Source organism: Lampetra planeri, chromosome 36, assembly GCF_965212315.1.
Source record: "Lampetra planeri chromosome 36, kcLamPlan1.2.h2, whole genome shotgun sequence".
Classification (NCBI taxonomy): domain Eukaryota; kingdom Metazoa; phylum Chordata; class Hyperoartia; order Petromyzontiformes; family Petromyzontidae; genus Lampetra; species Lampetra planeri.
Genome location: NC_136142.1, coordinates 6261586 through 6282269, shown reverse-complemented (window position 1 = coordinate 6282269; position 20684 = coordinate 6261586). Strand labels below are relative to the sequence as shown.

General features: G+C 48.9%; 1 protein-coding gene across 1 annotated transcript in view; it reads left to right on the top strand.

The window, feature by feature from the left end:
- KCNAB2 (potassium voltage-gated channel subfamily A regulatory beta subunit 2) overlaps nucleotides 1-13307 on the top strand; it is a 51050-nt gene extending 37743 nt beyond the window's left edge. The window contains 4 exon segments of the mRNA XM_078611460.1: nucleotides 740-834; nucleotides 1348-1468; nucleotides 2643-2731; nucleotides 2882-13307. Coding sequence (XP_078467586.1) covers nucleotides 740-834; nucleotides 1348-1468; nucleotides 2643-2731; nucleotides 2882-2971 — 395 coding nt within the window. The 3' untranslated portion in view covers nucleotides 2972-13307.
- The last annotated feature ends 7377 nt before the right edge of the window (nucleotides 13308-20684 follow it).

Here is a 20684-nt window from a genome sequence, read left to right as displayed (position 1 = left end):
TAGGGTTTCCCCTTTTTTCTGGAAACAAAACCGGTTGTTAAGATGTTAAAACACCAAACTGAAGCCTTTTGGCGTCCTCTGGTCTGACACTGTTTGAGACGAGGCTCTAAAGAAAGCTGTCTCTGGTGTGGACCAATCAGTTTCAAACACAATACATATACTGTCAGAGCATAAATTTTGATTCAAAGCTTTCGTGACTGCAGGGATTCATCTTCTTGGTTCTTTCGGTAAAGTCACATTCTACGTGACTTTACCGAAAGAACCAAGAAGATGTCAGAGCATAGTTTTTTGTTTGTATTTTCACCACAAGTATCTGTGGTCAGAATGCAGACATGATTCCTTGCAAAAGGTTTCAGTTTGGTGTTTTAACATCTTAACACAACTGTTTTGTTACCAGTAAAAAGGGGAAAACCTATTCTTACGATTTGGCTACTATAAATTAACAAAGGCGACCTGTTGTCAGGCCGCCTCTGGAAAAGAGATAATAGCTCAATGGGCTTTACCTGCTAAAAATACAATAAAAAAAGTAAAATAAAAGTTGATCCGAATTTAACCCCCCCCCTTCCACAGTCACTCGATTCAACCGTCTGCTCTGCTCCCTCCTGCCCCCACTCCCTGCGTGCGTGCGTGCGTGTGTAGGCGTCGTGTGCCGTGCCGGCCTTCATAGGTGCGGCACTTGCCCCGACAGTCTATTAAGGCTAATCGGTGTGGGGGGGGGGGGTCTTTGTTTTCTTTGTAGGCGTCGGAGCCATGACCTGGTCCCCGCTCGCGTGCGGGATCATCACGGGCAAGTACGAGGACGGGATCCCCATGTACTCGCGCGCCTCGCTCAAGGTGAGCGCGCGGCCGTGTGGCGTGGGCCTGCGTGCGTGCGTGTGTGTGTGTGCGTGCGCAGTGGGGAGTGGTGGCGCTGCGATCGGCACGCCGCGCTATGAACCCGGCGACCCGAGTTCCATTCCCGCTCGCAAACAATAACAGAGATGAATATTTCAACCGGTCCTGGGCCTCTCCCAGGTCGACTCGACCTCAGATGAGTATCTGGTGCGATGTATAAACATCACGCTGGGGAGACAAAGTCAACCGGACGAGGTGCTGGCCACCCGCCCCCCTCCTGTGCGGTGCCGCCCTTCGTAGGTGCTGCTACTCGCTAGCAGCATTTGCCCCAACAGTCTGTTAAAGCCCATGCGGGCGATCTTTCTCTTGTTTGTGTGCAGTATAAAGATGTGATGAATACGGTCGCAACAGCCGCGATGCCACGCGTGCTGCGACGTCACCAGAGTCTCGTGCGACGACGTTAACTGCGTCACGTACGACTAACCCGCGGCCCGTTGCGTTGACGTGCGGCAGGGCTACCAGTGGCTGAAGGAGCGCATCACGAGCGAGGAGGGGCACCGGCAGCAGGCCAAGCTCAAGGAGATCCTCATAGTGGCGGAGAGGCTCGGCTGCACGCTGCCCCAGCTCTCCATCGGTGAGGGGGACGCGGGGGACGCACGGACAGATGGTGCAAGCGCGGGGCAGAGGGCACGCGACGCAGTGTGGGGCACACGGTGTGCGCAGGGCACCGGGCAGGGTGTAACCCACAGGGCGCAGAGGGCAGGGTGTTACTGCAGGGTGTACACGGGGCAGGGTGTAACCCACAGGGCGCAGAGGGCAGGGTGTTACTGCAGGGTGTACACGGGGCAGGGTGTAACCCACAGGGCGCAGAGGGCAGGGTGTTACTGCAGGGTGTACACGGGGCAGGGTGTAACCCACAGGGCGCAGAGGGCAGGGTGTTACTGCAGGGTGTACACGGGGCAGGGTGTAACCCACAGGGCGCAGAGGGCAGGGTGTTACTGCAGGGTGTACACGGGGCAGGGTGTAACCCACAGGGCGCAGAGGGCAGGGTGTTACTGCAGGGTGTACACGGGGCAGGGTGTAACCCACAGGGCGCAGAGGGCAGGGTGTTACTGCAGGGTGTACACGGGGCAGGGTGTAACCCACAGGGCGCAGAGGGCAGGGTGTTACTGCAGGGTGTACACGGGGCAGGGTGTAACCCACAGGGCGCAGAGGGCAGGGTGTTACTGCAGGGTGTACACGGGGCAGGGTGTAACCCACAGGGCGCAGAGGGCAGGGTGTTACTGCAGGGTGTACACGGGGCAGGGTGTAACCCACAGGGCGCAGAGGGCAGGGTGTTACTGCAGGGTGTACACGGGGCAGGGTGTAACCCACAGGGCGCAGAGGGCAGGGTGTTACTGCAGGGTGTACACGGGGCAGGGTGTAACCCACAGGGCTTCCCTTCTGTCGAATACCCATTGGTGGCACAGGCAAAAGGCAGCAGGGAATGGTGTTCACCCCAATTTGCTTGTGCACTGGTGCCTGTGTGAGTGCGCTTGTGTATTTGTGCGTGCGTTTGTGTCCGTGCTTGCGTTAGTGTTTGCGTGCCCATGATGTATGTATGCTGAACTTCTTTCGCACCGTACGTAGCCAACCGCGCTAATCGGAGGTGCGTAGGGAAGGACAACAAACTAAACACAAAAAGCAGTTCTACAGAAATTAGTTTAAAATCCACGTTTAAAAGTGCTGTAGCTCCAGTGGCTTCCTCCTATCGGATGATTCTGCGCGTTTGCATGCCCCCATGATTGTGCGCGTGCGTGTGGGAGCAGCCTGGTGCCTGCGTAACGAGGGCGTGAGCTCGGTGCTGCTCGGAGCATCCAACACGGAGCAGCTCATTGAGAATCTGGGCGCCATCCAGGTGAGGGCGCGCCACCCCTGCGCACGTCATCTCGCTACCATCCGCCAAGCCTCGCTTCCAAAGCGCTACGCTCTCGGGAGCGCCGCCCACGCCGCCGCCGCCGCCGCCGCGCTCGGGTTTGACCCGCACCTGTTGTTCGATGCCCGGCAGGTGCTTCCGAAGCTGACCGCTCAGGTGGTGACGGAGCTGGACAGCATCCTGGGGAACAAGCCGTACAACAAGAAGGACTACCGCTGCTAGGCCGAGGAGTCGGCGGTCCCCGACCCCAACCCATCCTGCCCCGACCAGCCCACCAGCCCACCAGCCGCACCACCACTACCAACCCTGGTCATCCCCACGCACGTGTAGACTGGCTCGTGCGCGCCCCTGCGCCCCGGCGGGCGTGCGCACGCAGACGCGAGAGGGCTCGTGCATGCGCTCGTGAAGTCGCCTATACACGCACAAAGAGGCAAGGAGTCCCCTCTATAGCCATACGTAACGTTGGGGCGAAGTGCCGTTAACTCGTGGGCCACGTACGCGTGGACACGGGCACAAATCCGGACCCGTGTACGCTCGCAGGGCGCTCTCCGGACACGTGCGCGCGCACACTTATGCACGCGATCACACGCTCGTGCACGCACTTACGGTCGGTCTGCTTTGAAGCGTACTTCGTTGGACTCAATTCCTGCTCGTTGCCCTTCTCAAACGCTTACACTCAATCGCCCGTGTGTGTGTGCGCGTGTGCAAAGGTGCACATGCGTACCTTTTGTGCGCACCTGCGTGTACTTATATTAGTTTGTTTTGGGGGTTTTTAACCAGGTGAGGACTCAAAGAGAGCAGAATAGTCTCAATTGCAAGTGTCCTGAGAGCATCGCACTAACACACCAACTCTAAACACACGAGGCAGCAGCAACCACACACACACACGCATCCGCTCTCGCATACTGACGGCATCTGGGATGAACCGCACCACCCTCGACCACCCAGGGGGCTCGTTCCACCGTTCTGCCTGCCCCCCCCCCTCCCCCCACACCTCCCGCCTCGCCTCCCGTGGCCCACGACCTCACCTATGACCAAAAGACTCCACTCGCTCACGATGCAGACCGCTAGATGACCGCCTCTGGCCTTCCCGGACAGGCTTGGCACGCCTACGAGCCAGTGAGATAGCGAGCCAGTGGGCGTCCACCCAGTTCCCCCCCCCCCCACCAACCGTCACTGCATGTGCTGCTGCTGCTGCTGCTGCACGGTGCTGCCATGCCGTCGCCCCGGAAAGCATGACAACAGGAGTTGCCGGTCGCTCATCCTTTTTCCACCGCGTCGGGGGGTTGTTGTTGCCGTTTTTTTTATTCCTCCGCGTTCTGGCGTCTGGCCGGAGCCACTGTCGGTGCCGCTGTGCACGCCGGCGGCCTGGGCAAGCTGGGATCTGCTTTAAAATAAAACACTTGTCGCGGACGCTTTCCATACTCGGCGTCAATAGAGCCATCGGGCGAGGCGGCGGAGGGCGATAAGCCGCCACGTTGCAGCGCCGGGCCAGCGCCTCTTCGAGACGCCGAGTCTCCGCACGGGTCGAGGAGGAGGGGGGTGCATCACCACGGGGCTCCCATAAACGATGATCGCACCAAATGAAAAAAAACGTAAATTGCACTTGACTGAACCACGTGCAACCCCGTCATCAAGGGCTGTACGTGTTCAGTCCAAAGGTGGAGCAAGAGCACGTGTTGTTGGCGGGACGGATGACCGACTGTAGAGGAGGAGGCGCCTCTTTCAATGGAACGCCGGGGGAAGCAACTATCCCGCAAACAGTTTTTTGCCAGCCGTTGACTCGCGGATAAGAAGTTCCGTCCGCACGGTCGTAATACAGCTGACGACGGCGCGTCGGACAAGTCCGGAGGATCGCTACGCAACTGGGATTTTGAGAAGAGAGAACTTTGGCCCGGACAAAAAAAAAAGACTTCCGATTTGAAGGAGAAACGTTTAAATTATTGACGGACGAGTGGAATGGCAAGCGGTCGACAGCTGTTCTGTGCATGCGCTTGGCAACCTACGCTAACGAGCTTCTGCCGCCGCTGCTAAGGCAAGGCGCCACGCGGGGCGCGATGACGATTCGTCGGCCGTTTCGCTCATTGCCCAGCAGCGGTTGGGAACATACACGGCTCTCCACCGTGACAAAGAGACGCCTCCTGAAATCTACGACCTGGCACCACGGTTTTTATCGGTACGCAATATAAGGCCACGATCAACTCGAGGAGGTGGACAATTTAAAGGCAGTTTGTCTCCGGCTGGCAATTCAATGAAATAATGGCTTCTCTAACGGCAACTTATATAGCAATGGCTTAGCATGACGGTGATCTGTCTGGTACGATAGCAAATGGTTGGGTGACTATTGGCGGTGTATGATAACCGTGACACTTGCTCTATATTAGCCCAAGTGCAGGAGGCCACAATAAACTTTGCTTGCTTTAGCAGCACGCGTGACGTAATAGCATCTGTACACGCGAGCGCTGTGCACCATTTGTCGCGACATCTCTCCTGATTATCTCTCACCTCGTCCCTTTTTATCTCTTGGCTGGCCATGTGGTCCATGAAACCGGGCCGTATAATTCACCTGTCGGTACCAACCTCAGGTGATGGAACTCTCGTGGTTCCAATGGCTTTGTGGCCAATAACAGTGAATTGTGCGATAACGGTTTCAAACGAGTAGGGGTCATGAAAAGTGATTCACTCGTGTTGGCCGTGATAAGTGAATGGGGACTGCTAAAGATGGGTGGTTACCGATTTCTGCTCTGGCCTATGGGACTGAGAGCTCTGCGAGGCCACTCCTAGAATCTTTTGTGGGCCACGTTTTGACACGTGGGCCACCAGTTGAAGAACCCGGTCCAAGTGTATCACGGCCTTATTTTTACCGCATTTATTTAACAGCGGTCCTGTTTTTGAATTAGGATTCTGGTTTTTCACCAGTCTCGCCAGATTTTCGGTGTGGGATGAAACTAAATTCTGCGCCGGTGTACGATAACGCGTGTGCGTTTTTTGAAAATGCAGCCGAGTACAAAAACCTCGAGAGATAGAGAGAGGAGGAAGCCTTCCATGACTGAACGAATCAGCCTGCAACCAATCACCTCCAGCCCAGCGATTCTATCCAAATTTCAGTTCCGTTTGTCTCTTATCATCTCGTACGTATCGATTTCTGCTTTCCTTTTTCTGTTATCGTTTGTACAGTTTGGTTTTCTCCGTTAGCCCAAATGTAACCCTAGCAAAAGAATTTCGTGAAATTTGCCTATATTGTAAAACATTGATTCACATGCACGCAATGTTCTGTGTATCGTCGGCATAAGACCATATTTTAACTGGTGAGGCTGCATCATCATACTGCTGCCGAAGGTCATTGGTGACCTATCGATGCAGCCTCTAGGTTCGCAGGTATAACCTCTAAAATTGCAACCCTGGCTTTGACTTTGCTCCCACCACCAATATTATGTTGTACAATCTTGATTTGAAGCTTTCGTGACTGCAGGAATCTATACTGTTTGGTTCTTTCGGTAAAGTCACGTAGGTAGAAAACAAAATAAATCACGGCGTTTCGGGCGCAACGCAAGCGTCCGTGATCAGGTGGGATGACGTACGCTTGTGTGTGCGCCTGAAACGTCGTGATTTATTTTGTTTTATTTTATACACTACGTGACTTTACCGAAAGAACCAAAGAGTATTATATTGTACAATTTGGCACCCAGGGCCACTTCTCAATTACATACCTTGGGTTCATGTAAATGTTTTTGTACAAATGTCGTGAATTGTTGTCAGCTTTACGTTTTTTTTTACTTGTACAAAAGTTGCAACTAACTACTTACGGAGTAATCGACTTAATCTGTCGTCGACGGTGAATGTCGAGTTAGTTGCCAAGGTCCGTGTGTACATTCTCGTTGAATTTTAATTATAACAACGCGTGGTTTATTTATTTTGTACGACTTTTGCAGTGGTGTTGCAGTTCGCACAACTGGCCAGAATCATCGGCAGACGCCCCGCGGAGACGGCTGGCGACTTGGCCGGAGGAACACTCATTAGTTACGCCAGAAATCAACATTCGCCCTCGGTTGTCCGCTTTATTGTGGACACATCCTCCGGGGCGTGGTGGGTTTTTTTGGCTACCGGCTTCCATCGTTCGGACCACCAGCCATCATTTCCTTCAGCGTGTGCTGCCCAAGGCTCACTTGACTCTTCTGACCCACTAATAGGGTTTTTCCCCTTTTTTCTGGCAACAAAAAGTGACACCTTTTGCAAGGAATCATGCTTACATTAACCACAATACTTGCAGTTCAATGCAAACAACAAACAATACTCTGATAATTTACGCATTGTCTTTGAAACTGATTGGTCATCTGGTCGAACACCATATGAGACTAGGCTCTAAAGAAAGCTGTCTCTGGTGTGGACCAATCAGTTTCAAAGACAATGCATAAATTATCAGAGTATTGTTTTTTGTTTGCATTTGACTGCAAGTATTGTGGTTAATGTAAGCATGATTCCTTGCAAAAGGTGTCAGTTTTTGTTGCCAGAAAAAAGGGGAAAAACCCTATTAGTATATTTTGGTACTGGCAAAGGAGGTCTTCTGACCCAGTCAATTAATCGTCTCTTGTAACCCGCTTTATGTTTCCTCGACAAACTCATGCGCGGATAACTTAACCTTCCCCGGCTGCCCGTCTGCATCTTGTGTGTGTGTGTACGTCTTTTTTTTTACGTGAAAGTTTGTTTACGACCGCTGGTGAAGCATAGCTGCCTGTGTTTAAGGATCAACGGAATGTGACATCGGATAATGATGGCTGTGGTCTGCAAATGCAGTGAAACTTCTCTAATCCGCGCTGCGATCTAGGAGATACTCTCATCGGGGATACATTGCGATGGGAAGAAAAAAAACTTAATTCTAGATTTGAAGTTTTCGTGGTTTTTTCGGTAAAGTCACATAAGTAAAAAATGAAAATAAATTAAATCACGACGTTTCGGAGGCAACACAAGCTTCCGTCTTCAGGTGGAACCGTCACAGCAAAATTAATGTATCAAGTGCAGAGAGCTCTTAGAGCTCCGAAACGTCGTGATTTAATTTATTTTAATCTGTTTACCTACGTGACTTTACCGAAAAAAACAAAGAGTATGAAAAAAAAACGATTGAAAGCGACGAGAAAATTTCGCGCAAAATCGCGATTTTTTTCTCGCCTTTTCCTCCTCCACGAGTCTCTAGGAGTTGTTTCCGTGGACCCGTGCGAGCGGTAACTCGATAGTTTAGGATGCACGACTTGAGAGTAGCACGGACTACTTGTGGAGTCTTCGCTGTGTACGTCTCCAGAAGCGGCGCTGTTTGTGGCATTGTGCAAATCTAACGACCCGTTACAGCAAACGACTTTCAAATCATTTTAATTCCTGACATTGTGCGAGGTTTTTTCTTTTAAAGATCTTAACGTTTTTTTTACACACACTCCACAATTGATCATACCACCCCTATTTAAGAGTGGCTCACGGAATTTGGTGGACAGAAGGTGGCAGTACTGCACCACAGAGGATTGAACAATACCGAATCTCAGTGCGCGCGGGGGGCACTTTAGTGTTATCTCCCTTCGTATATGCGTGGGGGGGTTTTTTCCCGGTTGCTCCTGTTTCCTCCCACATATGCCAAACACTTTGAAGGAATCCGCCTTAACACTCCCTAAATAATTCTAGATTTGAAGCTTTCGTGACTGCAAGGATTCATATTCTTAGGTTTTTTTCGGTAAAGTCACGTAGGTAAAAATTTAAAATTAATGAAAGTGAAATAAAAAAATAAAATAAAAATCACGACGTTTCGGAGGCAACACAAGCTTCCGTCTTCAGGTGGAACCGTCACAGCAAAATTACCTACGTGACTTTACCGAAAAAAAGCTAAGAATATGAATATACTCCCTAAATACACAAGTCCCCTGCTCCAAAATAATCTTTGAGACCCGGCGAAGCTTTTGTTTCCTTGCCGGAAAACACGCGAGTATATTTGATCATTTTCCTGCCAAGTCACATTCGTTGACGAAACATTTATTTTTTTCTCCCCGAACTTGGCTTGATGCAGACGCATCAAGTTTGGCACAATTGGCACGAACCTCACGTCGACTGCTGGCGTCGTGGGTTTGATACAGAAACCACCATCGCGGTGAGAACCGCCTTTGATGAACCTCGGATACAACTTTTTCCCCCTCATCCTGACTCGGCTCCACCCTGTCACACCCCCACCCCACCCCACTCACTATTGTGATTTCTACCTCGGCGGAAAGCGGTCAAGATTTGAAAAGGAAATTACTTTCCATCCGGCACAAGCCATTTGGTTCCAAATTGACGTTTCTTATCAAGTCGGGTGGGGGGGAAACAGTTTCTATCAACACGTGATTCACGCCTTACAGGAGTCGCTCATTTACAGTTTTCATTGCTCTGAATCGTGGCCAGTGGCTCAATATGTTGGAGGAGTGTAATACTAATTTGTATGTATTTACTCAGAAGGCCTTCATCTATGTGGTGTTAATTTTCGATGTTTGATTCTGCGTTATTGCCAGTGCAGCCCCAAGAGTTTTGCTGTAATTGCTTGAAAGGTTTAGCTTTTCCAAACAAACAAAAAAAAACAACGCGTAAAGTCCACGTAGTTGAATACATCCACAGTCGGCAGTATATGAATCGTCAAATGTAAATACAAATCAGTTTGATTTCACAGGCCTTGATAAAACACCGACTGATAATTGATAACTGTTTTTTTACCCTTCTATCTGGCAACAAAACTGACACCTTTTTTACAAGGAGTCATGTTTGCATAGACCAAAATACCTGCAGTCATAATGCAAAAAAAAACATAAGTCTGATAATGTATGCACTGTCCTTGAAGTTGATTAGTCCACACCCGAGACAGCTTTCCTTAGAGCCTAGTCTCACATGGTGTTGGACCAGATGACGCCAAAAGACGTATTGTGGTCTATGCAAACATGACTCCTCGTAAAAAAGGTGTCAGTTTTGTTGCCAGATAAAAGGGTAAAAAACCAATTATATTTTTTACTGGCAAATAAGGTTCCAATAGTGTAAAACACCGACTCTTACACGGTTCACGTGATGCGTGTAATGTCCACCGGTGGAAAACTGTTAACCGTGTCAATTCAAAAACCGTTCATTCACTAACGTTCTCAACACGTCCCATTTTTCTCAGGTTCTCATTATGAAATGTAATCTCCCGATGTTAAAATCGGTCAACCTCTGCCCTATCTCACTCTGATCTGCAGAAGATCCATTGCCCGAAACGTCCACCTGTTATTTTTTTGGCAAACCAGTGATTGGCAACGGATGTTGGCGAGGCCCTTGTTTGTACCACCTGGTGCAGAGTGTATGGATCGTCCGTTAATTCACGCGTGCAACGATATCTAGCCAAAGGTATTTTCACCTTGCAAACTAACTTCACAGACTCGCCTCCCTCACCCCATCTCTCCCTTCTAACCAATGCTCCTTCATCGTCCCTCCCTGCTAGGTAACCGTAGCTTAATCAAACAATTACATCTGTATATGTGCAAGAGCAATACAAATGCCACGTGGGTCAGATGTTGTGCGGGCGTGTGTGGGTGCGTGGAGGGTAGTTTCAATGTCGACGATTGGTGTGATCATGGAGAGCGACGGAACTGATCGATTTGTTTTACCTTCAAACCGGTTCTTGGATCTGTCATTACGAGGCCAATCTAGGAATCGATTACTCGGGTGAATACACGTGTGTTTATATGCGCAACAGAGCATGGCGTTGTTCGTACTCTCAGCCAGACGCGAGTTTATCATCTGAGTGCTGCAAAAAAAAAATCAACCAGGGTAAGCTTGTGACGATATCACGACCAAACACTCGTTCATAACATTGATCAAACGTCCCAATGATGCAGGGCCCTCCTGAGATAAAGGCTTGAGATTCAGTGGAATTTTTTTTCTGGATGAACTGGACCCCTACGGTTGCGAAATGGTCTTCGTTTTCTCTAGGCAGCTCTTGTGATTCAGTTCTTACCACAACAAGCTTGAAGACATCTCTTTTTTGTTTAAATGGTTTTAACAACAACATTTTTTTGCAAGAGGTTTATTTTACTGTCGTGTTTATCTTTTTTTTCACACCTTTTTATATTCGAGAATTGTTACATGTCGATTTAAAGCTTTCGTGACTGCAGGGATTCATCTTTCGGTAAAGTCACGTAGAAGGGAAATAATAAAATAATAATAAAACAATACAAATAAAACATATTATTTTATTATTTCCCTTCTACGTGACTTTACCGAAAGAACCAAGAAGATGAAATGTTACATGGTTTAGTAAAGTTGGTGAACTAAGTTTTCAAGTCGGTACACATGAACGTAATTTTTTGCAAATTGTTTCCCACCTTCGCAGCCATCCGACTTAATCAAGAACTTATGATGAAGACGATTATGTTCATAATAAATAATCAATTAATGGCGAGCACATATTTCACGAGTAGGATGCGATGTTTGATGGAGAACTTCGATGAAGCGGAGTCAGAGCTCTCAAGTCCTTCATAGGCCAGGCCGAACAGGCGAGGGCCTCAATGGCTGAGACGTGAACAGGTGAACCATGTACACTGAGACATCTCCTTTACCAGTGGCAAAATATAGTAATAGGTTTTTACCCTTTCAACTGGTACAAAAACTGACACCTTTATACAACAAGGCATCATATTTGCAATAACCACAACACAAGCAGTCAAAATGCAAACAAAAAGAAACAACTCTGATGATGATGATGATATGCGCTGTCCTTGAAGTTGATTGGTCCACACCCGAGACAGCTTTTCTTAGAGCCTAGTCTCCATTGGTGTTGGACCAGATGACGCCAAAAGGCGTACCAGTTGAAAGGGTAAAAACCTATTACTGTAAGTGAACCATGAACAGGGGGGTGAGAGCTTTGAGCTGCTGGTTCAAGGCGGATGGTCCTTGCATGCTGCTGTTGCGTGTGCATGTGAAAGAGTTACAAATGGCTGCTGGTGCTCTGGGTAGATATGATGATGAAACTAATGTACGGCCCTTTATCATTTCACTGTTGGATGAAGGGCTCCCCACGTACTGACCACACTCCTACAGCAGATAGAGAGACTGTTGACTGCACACACACAAGCCGGGAACGGCTGGATTCTAATTGCGTAGCTCGTTAAGAAAATCGAGTTGGCAAACTTACAAAACGCAAATCGAGGCATTTTTTTTTTCGCTGAAGAGGCAAATCTTAACAGCCGGAGAAAATGTATGGATTGCCTTTTTCTTGTTCCGCTGACTTTACAACAACAACAATTCCACAATCTTTCCCTCATTTGAGCTGGTATCAATCACAGGGGCCGTTGTGCAGATTGTGCACTATTGTAAACGTCATCTTGACGTGCAAAAGGCCGATGCCGAGATCCCCAAACCCATTTGCAGCCCCCACTCGCTCACGTGACTTGAATCTGTCCGCAGTGGACGACGACTCGAAATCCCTGGGCCACGTGGCCGTTGATGTTAATACGTGTAGGCCGGATACCAACAGATGCGTTTTTAATACTCAAATGACTATGCATGTTACATAAATCTATATCTAAGATATACATGCGTATGTGGTGTATATGAACCGCGGTGGTATTGGTGTGGAGCAGAAACAGCACGTGGTATTTGAGATGGACACCTGTACTGGTTCACACACTGTTGGCGTTCCTGGGTCGCGATGATTCAAGAATCAATAGTTTTTAACGCTGGTAAAGATCGTGGCTGCAGGGGTCAGGTGAATGTCCGTTTGCATACGGCACACCCGAATAGAAAAACGTGAATTCATACACACCCGGTTTAATGCATGCATCATCGTAAGATTATTCATCAATATTAATTAATATGCTTCGTTCCACCTCAAATCACCACCATCCATCCAATCTGTAAACTCGGCACTGACCACGTGCTGCAGGTTCTGTCAACGTTGATCGCCTGTGAACGCGTGGGGGCTACATTAGTGGGAGATAAAACTAACATTCGGCAATAAAATAAATACAGGCGACGTTTTGGGCAATGGGCCCCTCTTCATAGTGAGGGCCATTGCCTGAAACGTCACCTAATCATATATTTGTAAGGCCGTAGCGTTATTGGCGAAAGCGATTTTTTTTAGTTATTGTACATTGCTGCCAACGCAGCAGCAGCAGCATCACCAAATAATTCGTGGGCGAGGTTGGCAGAATTGGTGGTTGCCAATGAGGAGTACGTCGGGCCCAATGATAACCTTATCCACCACGTGGTCCAGGTTAGATCAACATTGGTCAACGATCCCTCTAAAAGGATGGTCCCCGCCATGGTAATAATGAATTTCCACCACCGGCTCAGGACCTCCTCCCAGTGCCCATTTGAGCATGGAGCCACGCTGGCAATGATATGTATATGATGTATATCTTATATATATGTAAACTCGGTTATATATAATACTGTACCGTATTGTAAATCATGACATGAGAAGTCTACCAGGTCTGTACTGTATTGGCATGCGCACAATGTGCAGGGCTGCCCTCATGATCATGTCCGCTTCATCAACTGAAATATACTTTTATCAAAATAATGACGCGTTCTTGGTCGTTGGGCGCGAGTGTTTTCCTTGGTAATGTGATGTTTCTGAGAGATGAAAGTACTCGTGATGTTATGCGAAGGGAACAATTCGCAAACATTGCCAATGCACGCGGTCTTTTGTCAGTCCACTGCTGGATGACGATCTCCCCAAGCCAACGTCATCTCTCACGGTCCAAACCTTTCTGTGTCAAGGAAATGCAACTTAACGTTTTTAGGCTTACGCTTAATTACTTTATACCTTTCATGAACCAATTCACATTGGTAAGCATCGGTAGCCCCACGGGGGGAAATGCACGCACACATAAGATGTACACCTTCAACTGAACCAGCCCTGCCAATGTTACACGGTACACACACGTCCACACACACAAATGACAAATATCCCCCATAGCCTGTAGACTTTTGGGGCAAGTTGTTCGCGAAGACATTTCGCATGCCGGCACAGCATACGAGAGGGGGGTGGATGGCCAGCACCACGGCGGAACGCCTTTGGCTTCCTTAGTGGCGATGTTTATACACAGCGCCAGGTACTCCGACTCTTTGCGGCAGTTGAACTCTGTAAAACAAAACACATACTCTCTGGTTCTTTCGGTAAAAGTCACGTAGGTATAAAATAAAATTAAAATTAAAAAAAATTAAAACATTACAATAAACCCGCCAATTTTTTTTTAACCTCAGATGCCGATACGTGGCCACAACAATGGGACCGTGGCCACAACAATGGGACCGTGGCCACAACAATGGGACCGTGGCCACAACAATGGGACCGTGGCCACAACAATGGGACCGTGGCCACAACAATGGGACCGTGGCCACAACAATGGGACCGTGGCCACAACAATGGGACCGTGGCCACAACAATGGGACCGTGGCCACAACAATGGGACCGTGGCCACAACAATGGGACCGTGGCCACAACAATGGGACCGTGGCCACAACAATGGGACCGTGGCCACAACAATGGGACCGTGGCCACAACAATGGGACCGTGGCCACAACAATGGGACCGTGGCCACAACAATTGGACCGTGGCCACAACAATGGGACCGCCGCCACCACCACCAACTTGAGCTGTCTCTGTCAGCGCGGCTCTGGCTTCGTGTTGATGCGCTGGGCTCACATGGAGGGCTGTCCGTTCCGTTGGTTCGTGACGAGACCGCCGTGGGTTCCAGTCGAGGCTTTGAGTTCGTTTCGAGGCTGTGGGCTCTCTGGGCTCCGTGCCGAGACTGCGTCAGTACTCTGTGGACGCGGATTCGCGGCTTCCCGCCTCCGTTCGCCTGTAGATCGTCGCAGCTCAAGCGAGTCCGCCTGTGAAGGAGGAGGAGGCCGCCGCGACTACTCCGCAGGAGATTCCCTCAATCCCAGGCGTCGTGAGAGACCGTGGCTCGTGTGGTGCCGTGTCCCGGGGGAGGACGCCAGAGGGCGCGACGTGACCCCCTGCACCTGAACGTTTTATCTCGACGTGACCCCCTCCACCTGAACGTTTTATCTCGACGTGACCCCCTCCACCTGAACGTTTTAACTCGACGTGACCCCCTCCACCTGAACGTTTTAACTCGACGTGACCTCCTCCACCTGAACGTTTTATCTCGACGTGACCCCCTCCACCTGAACGTTTTATCTCGACGTGACCCCCTCCACCTGAACGTTTTATCTCGACGTGACCCCCTCCACCTGAACGTTTTATCTCGACGTGACCCCCTCCACCTGAACGTTTTAACTCGACGTGACCCCCTCCACCTGAACGTTTTATCTCGACGTGACCCCCTCCACCTGAACGTTTTATCTCGACGTGACCCCCTCCACCTGAACGTTTTAACTCGACGTGACCCCCTCCACCTGAACGTTTTACCTCCACGTGACCCCCTCCACCTGAACGTTTTATCTCGACGTGACCCCCTCCACCTGAACGTTTTATCTCGACGTGACCCCCTGCACCTGAACGTTTTAACTCGACGTGACCCCCTCCACCTGAACATTTTATCTCGACGTGACCCCCTCCACCTGAACGTTTTAACTCGATGTGATGAGCGTGACCCCCTCCACCTGAACGCTTTAACTCGACGTGACGACCGTGCCCCCCCCCCCCCCCAGCACCTGAACTTATCGCACGTGAGTTTGGGACAGCGAGGACAATGACCCCCTCCCAGGGCCGGATTCAGGCACGGGGCTCTCGGGGCTGCAGCCAGCCGGAGGGCCTCGACAGATTCAGTGAAAAAGTTGTTTCACTTGTGAACGCTGAATTGTATCTGTTGTTAGCCTTGTAAAAATACAATTTTATTTTTTTCTTTAACTTTGTTTTACTTTTGAAAATATTACTGGGGGGGGCTCACAGTAGCTGTCGCCCAGGGAGCCTACGACATCTGAATCCGGCAAGTTCTGTTAGCGAGCAGCCTCATGAAGGCCGGCACTGTGGCACACAACAACCACGCCCGGCCGCCTTTGTCTCCCCAGTTGGCGATGTTCACACATCGCACCGGGTACTCAGATGGGGGGTGAGTCGCGACATAGGGGAGGCCCAGGACCGGTTACGGATAACACTAGTCAACACACTTTTTCTGGCATAAGGTATTCCAACGGTTTTGAAGGTAATTTTGGGGTGCTGATTCCAAATCTGGCATCAGTTTTTGTCTATCACATCAGGTTTTTGAGATATCAAATATTGCATTTTCAATAAAAACTGCAAAGAAAAATATTAAATGAATGTGGATATCTAACATAAAATGATATTATAAGCACACTATCCTAAAAATACAGCACCATATTTTAACACTAAAGCAGTCACTGACTCGCAACAACTTGCAATTATAAGTGACAGAGTTAATTTCGGGTAAAATCAATGAAAATGGGGTATGCCGATAGCATAAAACTGAGATGTGATAGAGCAAATCTGAGATCAGATTTGGAATCAGCACCCTGAAATTAGTCTAAAACAGCTGCAAAAGTCCAGGCCAGAAAAAAATGTGTTTTTTTTGTTGACCAGTGAAATCGTCGCCGGTGTTGGCCGTGAGCGGGAATCGAACTCGGGTTGCTCCGGTTTCGTAGTGCAACGCACACACAACCACGCACGGTCTACACAATAATGACTCTTGATTGTTGTTGTTGTATGATTGTTGTTGTTTTTCGATTTAAAGCTTTCGTGACTGCAGGGATTCATCTTCTTGGTTCTTTCGGTAAAGTCACGTAGAAGGGAAGTAATAAAATAATAAAAAATAAAACATAATAAAATAATTCTCTTGGCCGAAACGTCGTGAGAATTATTTTATTATGTTTTATTTTTATTACTGTATTACTTCCCTTCTACGTGACTTTACCGAAAGAACCAAGAAGATTGTTGTTGTTGTATGATTGTTGTTGTTGTATGATTGTTGTTGTTGTATGATTGTTGTTGTTGTATGATTGTTGTTGTTGTTGTATGATTATCCCTAGCCCCATCCCACTTGCCAGCCAACCACGAGTGCTCTATTGGTCACTGACTCAAAACAACTTCCCTACTAACCAGCAGCACTCGCCGTACCCTTAACCTCACTACCCAGCCAACTTCTAACCATAACCCGCTATCGAACAAGCCAATACCCAGTGGGTATGGAACGTTGGGACGAAGTTGGCCCAACAGTGAGAACCACGTGTCATGCTTTGGCCCAATGTTGCATGTTTCACTTGGTAGCCGACTATCCCTCCGACTCACACTAACACTCGCTCGCTAACCAACTGGGCCACTCATCCTCCCAGTATCCCTAACCCCCCCCCCGCCGCCACACACCTGAGGTGCTTTTTAAATCTCTTATATTAAGTTCACTTGCTTGCTTGCTTGCGCGCTTACGACCGTGCAAATATTTCGGTCGTTTTTTAACCCATTTCCCGTGATCCAATCGAGCTGACATTTTGCACACAGACTCGTTGTGCGTGACAATTTATTTTCGTGAAAAAAAATTCCAAAATTTTCCACTTTTTATGAAAAAAAAAATTCATATTTAATTAAAAATACCAATGTGATAAAAATGAAACTCTTACTCAAGAAAAACTGAAATGAATAATAAAATAAAACCGATGCCACGCATATAAAGGATTTATAGTGAAAAACTTAGTTTTTACGGGTTAATTTTTTCCGGAGCCCATTTCCACTCTCTCTCTGTGTTCTCCTGTCAGCTTTTGATGGTCACGGCGCCGTGATCGGGCAGCCAGGTCTACGGCGACTCCAGGGGCAGGCGGTGAATCGTTGAGGACTAATTGAGGTCGTGCCCTCCGACCTCATTCACGAGGGCCCCCTCCGGCCAGATTCTGGGTATCCTGAACACAACGGCCGTATTTTATCACGCTCTTTACACACATCCACTCTTTTATTTTTCTGCTTGGTTCTTTCGGTAAAGTCACGTAGAAGGGAAATAATAACATAATAAAAATAAACATTATAATGTTGTATTAATAATAAAATAATAAAAATAAAACATTCTTATGTTTTATTTTTATTATTTTATTATTTCCCTTCTTGGTTCTTTCGGTAAAGTCACGTAGAAGGGAAATAATAACATAATACAAATAAAATATTATTATGTTTTATTAATAATAAAAGAATAAAAATAAAACATTATTATGGCTTATTTTTATTATTTTATTATTTCCCTTCTTGGTTCTTTCGGTAAAGTCACGTCGAAGGGAAATAATAAAATAATAAAAATGAAACATTATGTATAATAAAATAATAAAAATAAAACATTATTATGTTTTATTTCCATTATTTTATTACTTCCCTTCTACGTGACTTTACCGAAAGAACCAAGAAGATGAATCCCTGCAGTCACGAAAGCTTTAAATCTTTTATTTTTGTCCTCGATTGCTTAGAAAGCGAGAGAGAGAGAAAACAAAGCCGGTGACCGACGAGGTCAGATCGACCCGAGCCAAGCGCCGCCGAGATTCAAGAGTCTGAACGTGGCTCTTTGCTCCCGTCATTAAAGTCGGGTTCTCAAATGCAGCGAGTTGATGATCTCAGCTCCCATCGACAAATGACTTGCGCGAAACAATTAATTTGGCTTAATTCCAGCTCTGAGACGAACACATCTCGGTTTGTGATTGACACCCAATACGCACTCTTTAGAGAACGTATACAGGGTGTGCCCCTCGTCTGGATGTAAAGGGGGGTCCAAAGAACCAACTTCAAAAGCAACTCTGTGATGGCATCTTCGGGGGGGGGGGGTGGGGGGGGCTGTTACGCGGTGACACAAGGTGGTTCACTGCTTGCTGCAGGATCCCAATGAACACGTGTTCTCGTCGTGCCGACGACGCCGACAGCGCACCTGCAATGCATTTCGGGTGGGAGAGTTGACAACGCAACCTCGGCTCGGGGAAGCCCGAGAGAGACGCCGTTCCAGTCGAGGTTATTTGGCAAAACTTCTACACACTGGCCAGAGACCTTGTAAGAGGTGGGCAGTGCCCCACACACTTTGACCCCACCACACTTGACATTGCCGAACGACTTCGCCGTGGTGAACCCAGTTATTTATTGATTATTAAACTGCCGGGTGGACAGAGGCAGGTGGGAGGGTAGTGAGGAAGCTTGCACCGTTTGTTTCAAAAGTTATTGCTGTGGTTTTCACACCTGATGACGATTGCTTGTGTTGCAATCGAAACGTCGTGAGAATTTTATTGTTTTATTGTTTTTTTTCCCTTCTACGTGACTTTACCGAAATATTTCGATTTAAAGCTTTCGTGACTGCAAGGATTCATCTTCTTGGTTCTTATGTTTTATTTTTATTATTTTATTATTTCCATTCTACGTGACTTTACCGAAAGAACCAAGAAGATTTACCGAAAGAACCAAGAATATGAATCCCTGCAGTCACGAAAGCTTTAAATCGAAACTTGCACCGTTTGTTTCAACTGCCACGCCAGGAGATCGAACCGGCGACCTCTTTCATTTCAAGTCCAGTGCGGTCAACATCGCATCACGGCAGGAGCAGCAGCAGCAGCGGCATACCCCGATTATTAATGATTCATGAACATTATATTTTGTTCTTTTTAGGCAAATAAAGCAAAACAAAACTTTACAAACGTGAGCAGAATAGTTTTTACTTTTCAGAAACAATGCTATTGTCGCAATGTGCCGTGCCAGGATGACTGCTGCGAATGTGACATAGTCTAATATATATTTATATTAGGAGCACCTTCGCTCATTGACTTACAAAAACGGTGACACAGAATGGAATGACTTAGGTGGCAGTGGTGCACAATGATTGAGGAATGGAGTGACAGCGATCGAGGGTGCGTGTGCTTTGGGGATCCGCCAAAGGTCTACAGGGGAGGGACGTGTAGGAGTGGAGGGGCGAGGGGAGGGGAAGAGAATTGACACATTTCTAAGAGATGGCGAGGTTTTAAGAGAGGAACGGAAGGAGGTTAAAGAGTGGGGGGGGGGCTGAGTTTACAACCCTTTACTCCGCGGTGGCATCTTGACCTAGAGGAACAACAAGAACAACAAGAAAAATCATTGAGAAATTAATCCGTGGACTGAGAGAGCCACCGACTTCGGGTTCTCACAACTCTCTCGGGCGGTGAGGGTGTGAGCCTGGGGGAGGGGGGGCGGGTGAGTGGAAGTCCACGGTGAACGCAGCGGTCGTACAACAACGCGCGTGTGACTTTGGATGGCGTCCATCCCAGAGTGAAATCCGAGTCGCCCCACACCTTCCCACCACCCCCACCACCCCCCACCCCCCCACATCATCGCCGCCGTTCTGCACAAAGGCCCCGCTGAAAGGAACACCGCACACGGCGTGGGTTCTATCGCCCCGAGGTGGGTGACTCAACACACACCACACTCACACACAAAACACCACACACACACACCACACACAACGCGACAGAGTGGTCGCTTGTTCGCGAGATACAATTCTGAAACGTAAAACCCACCTTGCCCCCACCACCACCTTCACCCCCCCCACCTTGTCCCTCCACCTTCATCCCCCCCCCCCCACCTTGCCCCCACCACCACCTTCACCCCCCACCTTGCCCCCCCCCCCACCACCTTGCCCCCCACCTTCCCCCCCACCTTGCCCCCACCACCACCTTCATCCCTCCCCCATCTTGCCCCCCCACCTTCCCCCTCTCACCTTGCCCCCACCACCACCTTCACCCCCCCCCCCCCCACCTTGCCCCTCCACCTTCATCCCCCCCCCCACCTTGCCCCCACCACCACCTTCACCCCCCACCTTGCCCCCCCCCACCACCTTGCCCCCCACCTTCCCCCCCACCTTGCCCCCACCACCACCTTCATCCCTCCCCCATCTTGCCCCCCCACCTTCCCCCTCTCACCTTGCCCCCACCACCACCTTCACCCCCCCACCTTGCCCCCCCCACCTTCCCCCCCTCACCTTGCCCC